At 27.1% G+C, this 8,198-nt stretch overlaps 1 protein-coding gene across 1 annotated transcript in view; it reads right to left on the bottom strand.

The window, feature by feature from the left end:
* Nucleotides 1-2,178: 2,178 nt before the first annotated feature.
* Nucleotides 2,179-8,198, bottom strand: part of LOC117168074 (39S ribosomal protein L2, mitochondrial) — a 7,344-nt gene continuing 1,324 nt past the window's right edge. Inside the window, exon 2 of the mRNA XM_033353436.1 lies at nt 2,179-2,940. Coding sequence (XP_033209327.1) covers nt 2,264-2,940 — 677 coding nt within the window. The 3' untranslated portion in view covers nt 2,179-2,263. The remainder of the gene's footprint in view (nt 2,941-8,198) is intronic.

The raw sequence follows: 8,198 nt of genomic DNA, 5'->3' as shown, positions 1-8,198 counted from the left end.
AGAAGAATTTTTCCACGAAAAAGATCAATTTTTTACCAAATATTTGAATTTTAAGGCTATAAAGGATCAATTTCGAACTAAAAATGGAATAGTTGATTTTTAGATAAAAAATTCATTTCTAGCAAATACTTTAACCAATTAGTTGAATGTTCAATAAAGAAAATGACTTTTTTAACTGTATAGTTCAATTTTAAATTAGAGATAATTTTCCACCAAAGCTTTTAATCTTCTACAAAAAAAAGAGGAATTTTTAAGAAAATATACTAATTATCATCAAAATTGTTGAATTTTGAAGCCAAAAAAGATGGCTTACGTACAAAAACGTTGAATCTTTAACCAGAAAATATTATTTCTCAAAAAAAAAGAATTAATAAAACCCAGCATACATTTTTTACCAATAATTTTTTTAGTTTCAAAAGAAACTATAAGAAAAAAAAAGAAAAAAAAGTCTCAAAGAAAAAAAGCGAATTTTCAACAAAATATTTCAATTTTCGACCGAAAAGTAGTTTTCAAACAAGAAGATTTGTTTGATAAAAATGGAATAGTTTAATTTTCAGCCAAAGAGATCAATCTTCAACAACGAAATGTCAACAACCTAGTTCAACTTTCAGCCAAATAGTTGAATTTTCAATAAAGAGGATGATTTTCCAACCAAATAGTTGAATTTTGACTCAGCGAGATAGTTTTTCACTAAAAAGATTAATATTCTACCAAAAAGACGAATTTTCAACCGAAGACAACAATTTCATCAAAACTGTTCAATTTCGAAGCCAAAAAGATGACTTATCTACAAAAAAAAGTTTATATTTCAACCAGAACATATGATTTCTCAACAAAAATGTTAATTTTCTACCAAATATTTAAATTTTCTATTAAATTGCTGAATTTTCAAGCAAAAAAAACACTAATTTTGTACAAAATGGTTCCATTTTGAACCGTAAAATATGAGTTTTTAACTGAAATCATGAATCTTTAACAAAAATTTTAAGTAGTTTTACTTGAAACCATATAGTGGATTTTTCAACGAAAAAAAAAAACATTTTTCAACAAAAAGATTAATTTTCAACAATCAGTTGAATACTCAACTCGAAAAGATTCATTTTCTACCGAAAAAGATGAATATTCCAACAAAATTTATGAATTTTTATCCAAATATTCGAATTTTCAACAAAACCAATTTTAATTTAAAATATCAATTTTTAGTCAGAATCGACGTTAGATGTTTAGTTCAAAAAATCAATAAATTAAATTAGAAAATTAGTTTACAACAAATGGAATATTAAAATTTTCAACCAGAGATGAATCTTCAACAACAAAAAAAATGAATTTTTAACAAGGTAGTTCAACTTTCAACCAAATAGTTGAATGTTTGACAAAAAAAAAAAAAAAAAAAATTTTTATCAAAATAGTTGCATTTTCAATATAACAGTAGAATTTTTAACTAATCGAAATAAATTCCAAACCAAGAATGGTTGACTTTAAAATAAAAAAGGGTGGGATTTTTTTTATTCGGTTATATTATTTCCGTTTGCATTTAACCTAAGAGACGAGAAAAATGTGAAGTTTCTTGAAATAAACAGAGCGTGAAAGAATTCTTTAAAAAAAAGTGAAAAATAGGTGAATATGGGAAAAACTGTAATGTCAATATCATGATAGTGATTTACAAACTTATTAAATTATTACCTAACTGTACCGTTCTAAGGCCATCTTTCGCAAACTTTGTTCAAATTTACCATCAGGAAAGTGTATAGTTTACGAACATCCTCTGAGTGTGGTATATATATATATATATTTTTTTTTTTCACAGCTCTGTTGATGTAGTCGTATCAGATTTTCATTTTTCTCCAGATCAATACTTTTTTAAGCAACCCATAATTTCTTTTAAAAAATGATCAATCAAATGTTATAAGAATAAAGTATCATAACTAAGTTTAAGGGTTTTTTCCCCTCCTTAGCGATACTGTTCATTCAATCTTGTTATATTTTTTTTCTTTTTTTGCTCAAACTTTATCAGTTTGTTCTTATAATTCTTAAAAAATCAATCACAGCTACAAGATTCTCAAATATAGGAATTATAAGAGATTGAAAAAAATAGTGTAAAAAAGAAGAGTATGGAACTGCTATCCCAAATTAATTATTTAACATAAGCAAGCTCTGGACACATGAAAGATAACTCAATAATTTTATACCTTTTATTTATTATTTGTACAACTTATAAAATTATTGACTTCCTCTTATTAAGAGTTTAAAACAAACACCTCTTTTACATACCACTCAAAGTGAATTGAACTTTATTCGCTTTGCGTTTCCTGTACATATAAATGCGTCTTTTTAGAGGTGGCTTGAATTTGCGACCGTGGCGTCCTTCCTTCCGATGCCAAAGGCCACTTCTGGGACGATTTCCTAATTCACGATTTTTCTGAGCGCTTCCGATTGGGGTCTTCCAGTGAATGGCATTCGAGACTTGGCCCACAACTGCCAAACAATTTTTAGAGAAACTGAACTCGGTATGTCTTTTACCTGGCATCTTGATGACAACCCGATAATCGCCATCTTTTCGCAAAATAGTGCCCTTGGCACCAGCAGCGTGGAGATAGGTGGCACCCTTTCCTGGAGTCCTTTCAATATTGTGGACGACCGTTCCTATCATCAGGGCACCTAAGGGATAGGCATCACCTTCCTTTGCTCTGACAGGATTCCGAGGAATTTCTCGAGATGTTTTAATTATGTCACCTGGTTTCATATTTTCAGTCGCTATGTAGTACTTCAGCTCGTCACCTGAGCCAACGAGAGCCACGAATGCTGTTCTACAACCATCTTTGATAATCTCTAACACTTTTTCTTCCTTTGGGGGCCCTTCCGCTGGGCCGTCTCTTAACCACTTTATTTGGTGAAATTTGTGTTTTATTCCTCCACCAATACCCATCGCAACTACTCTACCTGTTTGGTGAAAAAAGAGACAAGTTTTTAGTTTTGTTAAACGCACTGATTAAATTATTTGGATTTCTCGGTTTTCCCCGGTTCGCAAACATTTTTCGCGGTTAATGAAATTTAAAAAATCAAACTGTAAAACGAAACTTTTTTCCATTTATAGTAAAAAAAAACTAAGCGCCAAATTAAAATAGCCGAAGTGGAACTCTTTGAATTTTATACTTATAAAACTAAAGTTCGAAAGTTTTTTGATTAAAAAATTTTGTATTCAAATACTCAATAATTTAGAGGTGTGAAATAGAAGCTACTAACAACTGAAAAATTTGAAATTAAATGCAATTAAACTGTTAAATTAAAATTTTTTTAACTTTTATAAATTCTTTAGTTCAAAGATTCTATGGTCTGAATTGAAGAATTAATCAATTCTATTTTAAAAATTCAAAATTTCTTAAATATAAAGTTGTTTTAATTTTAAATAGTTTAACAATCCTTAAGGGCATGTGACACAGCTAAATTCCTATATTACCGACCACAGTTATTCAGTACACTGAATTTTTTTTTGAACCTAAGAACTTTTTTTGTAAATAAAATATCGAGCTGAAACTTTTGATAAATGTATCAGAGTACAATAAAGTACGTTTAGGTACTGCATTTTGGTAGGAACTTAACTGAGAATTATTTCATCTTTTTTCTGAACCTCAACATTTTTTTAACGTTCGAACTTTTTTTATACATAAAATATCGGTCCCAAAGTTTGAGAAATGCAAGATCCGAAAGAAAGCTACGTTTGAGTACAAAGCTTAATAATAAAAGATGTAAAAAAATAAATTTCAACAATCAATTCCAACGGCATCAACCGGTAACGTTGTACACGAAAATACGAAACCTGGCGGCCACTAGGCGAGGCTCTGGAGGGTTCGTATTTTTGTGCACAACGTTACCGGCTGATGCCGTTGGAATTGATTGTTGAAATTTATTTTTTTACATCTTTTATTATTAAGCTTTGTACTTAAACGTACTTTTCTTTCGGCTCTTGCATTTCTCAAAGTTTGAGACCGATATTTTATGTATAAAAAAAGTTCGAACGTTCAAAAAAGGTTGAGGTTCAGAAAAAAGATGAAATAATTTTCAGTGAAGTTCCTACCAAAATGCAGTACCTAAACGTACTTTATTGTACTCTGATACATTTATCAAAAGTTTCAGCTCGATATTTTATTTACAAAAAAAGTTCTTAGGTTCAAAAAAACATTCAGTGAACTAAAAAACTGTGGTCGGTAATATAGGTATTTAGCTGTGTCACATGCCCTTAAAATGCTTCAAAATTTTATTTTAAAATCTTGAAACACTTACATGCAGTTTGGAATATTTTAAAATTAGTTAAAAAATTTGTTCAGAACTTCTAAACATCTTTGAAGATGATTCGAATTGTTCCTAGAAATTTTTTTAAAATCCTGCCAAATTAAAAAAATTTCCTTAAAATCTTCCACACTCATTTTTAAAAACTTTATCAATCTTTCTAAATCTTCTTAAATATTCACCTAAATTTAGCTTTTCAAAATAAAAAATGATTCTCAATTTTGTTAAGAAATGTTTTTTATTCTTCTGACGCCTTTCAAAATTCTTAAAACGTTTATAATTTTTTTGTTTGAAATCTGCAAAAAACTATATTTTGTATCAAATTAGGCCGTAAGCTATTTGCACGTAAATTTCGATACGAATAGCCAGATTTTGTAGGTAAACATAGACACTTCCTTTAAATTATTTGAAATAATTTCAAATTTTTAACGCATTTTGACTTTTTTCAAAACTTTTAAGTATCTCTTCAATTCACTCGAATTTTTTCTAAGAATAATGGTGTTTAATTGTTATTTAGACATCAAAATTCAACAATTTGACTTGCAAACTACATTTTTTTCAATAGAAAAATTAAAATTGTAGCGTGCAATGTATTTTTTTTTATTAGTTTTGAATACTTAATTTATAATTACTCATTTTAAATGAACAGTCTGATATTTCTAAATATTAAGTCATTGTTCTCTTACCTACATGAAAAATTTCAAATTGAATGATTTAAGAATGGAATATTTTAGACTGAAATAATATTCACAATTTAATAAACGCTTTTAATTATAAATACCGCATTTTGAACTTATTTAAAAATCAAAAACAGTTTATAAAGTTTCAATATGACTTTGACATTTTTTTAACTAAAAAGACTTTCCAATTGAAACAGTTTAATTTTTAACGTTAAAGTATGGAATTTCGAAAATTGTAAACTAATTTCGTATCCTCTTGCACTATCAATTATTATTTACTTTTTAAATCTTAAGGTACAGTTCAATTTAAAAAATCATTAATTCATTTATAATTTTATATTCACCGTTGACCAACTAAAATTGCATTTTATCAAAAATCATCCATTTTAAACGCTTCTAATTTTTAATTGTTTAACTCTTTAAAACTGCATTCTAATATCTTTAAATTTAAATGAACGCTAGAAATTTTTTAATCCAAAATGAAAAATTTTTAACTGAAAATTTGTGGAATTATGCATTCTAAACTGAATGATATCATTAGTGAAAAAGATAACAATTAAACTAATTCTTTAAAAACGGTTAAAACCAAAGTTGCAGAAATTTTTTCTTCTAAAAAATTTTAAAATTCCCGGCAAAAAAATAACGAAATTTTAATACGAATAGCTACATTTTTGGGTGTAAATAGAGCTGGAAAGGGGGCTATTTGTACATACATTTCTATACCAATAGCAAGATTTTTTCGGTACGTATAGACACTTCTAATTAATAATTTAATTAAGCAGAAGTCAAAAACCTTTTTTGAACATGGCACAATTGCGACGGTAGATTTTTAAAGTAACCATAAATAATTAAGAACTTCAGTAATAGAAATGATTGACTTTCTAGAAATATTAAAAAGGCTACTTTAATGGCATTTTAGAAATAAAGAGTACTTTTCAAATTGTAACGTTATTCCAACTGATGAAGGCACACCTATGAATACAATTTTCGAGTCGATATAAAAGTTTAGGTAATTAATTCGTACAGCCTGAAACTCAATTAAAATCGAAATTTTAACTAATAATTTGTATTCATATTTTTCTTCATATTTAACATTCAAGGAAATTTCCATGTATTCAATGTTAAACAAAATTAAGTAGAACTCCAGGTTTTCCAAGTCACCAGACACCCTGAACTAAGAATCACATACTTTTCATTAAATTTATAAAAACTTCTTAAAGCCGATTTTTCAAAATGGGATTAATTTTTGATTTAACTGACAAATTTGAAAAAAGCCCAAAAAGTTAAAAATCCCCATTTTGTTAAAACTGCATTCCCATTAACTACACTTTCTATTAATGTTCGCCTAAAATATTGATAAAGTATAAACAAATGTTTATGTTTAAAGCAAATTATTTAGCAAAAGTCTTTTATGAAGGATTAAAAAGTGTCTGATATTACATTCCATAAAAATGTGATATAAATACTTTTTTTGTAACTTGATATACATGTAAAAACAATATTTAATTACAACACATTAATAGATACATGAATTTTATACGATGAGCATAACCACACAAAGTCTCTAAGACAAATATAGTCGTAATTAATTATAATTTATGAACTTTCATTTTCAATAATAGTATTTGGTACCGAAAGTTCATAAATCATCAAGATTGAGTTATATTTAATTTTGAGAAACTTAAACTGCTTAAACTGCCGGTCTCTCCTCATCAAATAGTATTAACAATTGTTAAAATTACAAAAAAAATAAATTTTTGAACTATTTTTTGTCACATGGACATTCACTTTGACATAAAACGAATTATGAAAATTACGTTTCAATAAAAATTACCTATTTTATTTTCCGGTAAAATGGTTAAATTTTTCACAACAAAAAATTCATATGTATGCTGTATTAAAGTACATATTCTTCATTTTTCACTAATACAAAATATTAATAGCAATATAATGGCTCCGTTTGTAACGAATGATTATGATCAGATAGCAATTGTTTATTCCACAAAAAATTTAATTTAAAAAAAAATGTTTTAGCTGTTTTCAAACAGCTAAACTTAATTTTTTAAAGAAATTGAGTAAAATCAGAAAATATGTGTTAATATTTCAAAACAATTTGATTCTAAAATACGAAGCTTCAAAGCTCACATAAAATATCAGGTAACGCTCATCGAACTTCAGTAAAAAAAAATAATTTCAAACAGTCAGAACTAAAGGGGAAGTTTTAAATTAAAAAAAAATATTTTTTTTTCCGATGCTTAAGTAAATAAGAAAAAATGGTCTTAATAGAATGGTATTAATAACGAAAAAGTGTCCTAATTTGAAAATGTATAATTAACTTGTAAAGTTACAAACAATACTTAAACCTATTCAGTCAATGGGCAGACTAATTGACATAGTGAAAAATTTAATAATGGGATGAGGAGAAAACTTCCTTAAAATACGATTTTTTATAGCAAAGAATTTAAACTTTCAATTGTTTAAATTATTTCCATTTAAATAATTCGCTTAAAAATGTGAGTTGCGAAAAACTATAACGGTCGATTCTACGGAAAAAATTATAAATAGGGTTGATATAAAAATGGTCTAACATGAGTATTCCACGTTTTTTTTTGTTTTTAGAATGGAATATTAACTTTTCTACTATGTCAATCGGTCGGCCCATGAAACTTACAAGTTAAAAAATCATTTATAACTTAATAAGCTGTTCATAGATGTTTAAATTATGACAATGTTTCATTACTTTTACCACTGTTTTAATAAATTTCAACGACTTAAGGTCAAAATAACGTGTTTTTTTAAAACAAACTCATATACTAAAGAATTTCTTTAAATAGCGAAGTTATTAAAGAAATTTTCTTTCGGATAAAATATCATGTTCCTAGTTGCTAATTTTGCCACTATATTTGTTTATATATTGTGGCATACAAAATTAAATTGATAAATCGAAGTCTGAGCATCTTGCAAATTTTATTTGGAGAATTTATTTTTAAAAACTTCATAATTCGTTGAGAAATAGAATCTTTTGATGATTACGAAAAGCAAATTCCTGATTTTGAGCACTGTGCGTTAAGATGGGCCGACAAGAAAGTAAATTTTTAATAATCGATTTCTTATAGCAAAAAATGGTTATTTATGAGCCGAATATAATGTCATTCTTTTTAAATCGATTATATCTTTTCCCTCCTCAAGCGGATTGAAAATGAACAAAATTGAGTTTCAAAGTAAAATACA

This window comes from Belonocnema kinseyi, chromosome 2 (genome assembly GCF_010883055.1).
Source record: "Belonocnema kinseyi isolate 2016_QV_RU_SX_M_011 chromosome 2, B_treatae_v1, whole genome shotgun sequence".
Lineage (NCBI taxonomy): Eukaryota > Metazoa > Arthropoda > Insecta > Hymenoptera > Cynipidae > Belonocnema > Belonocnema kinseyi.
The sequence above is the reverse complement of the archived record's forward strand: the minus strand, read 5'-3'. Positions and strand labels throughout refer to the sequence as shown.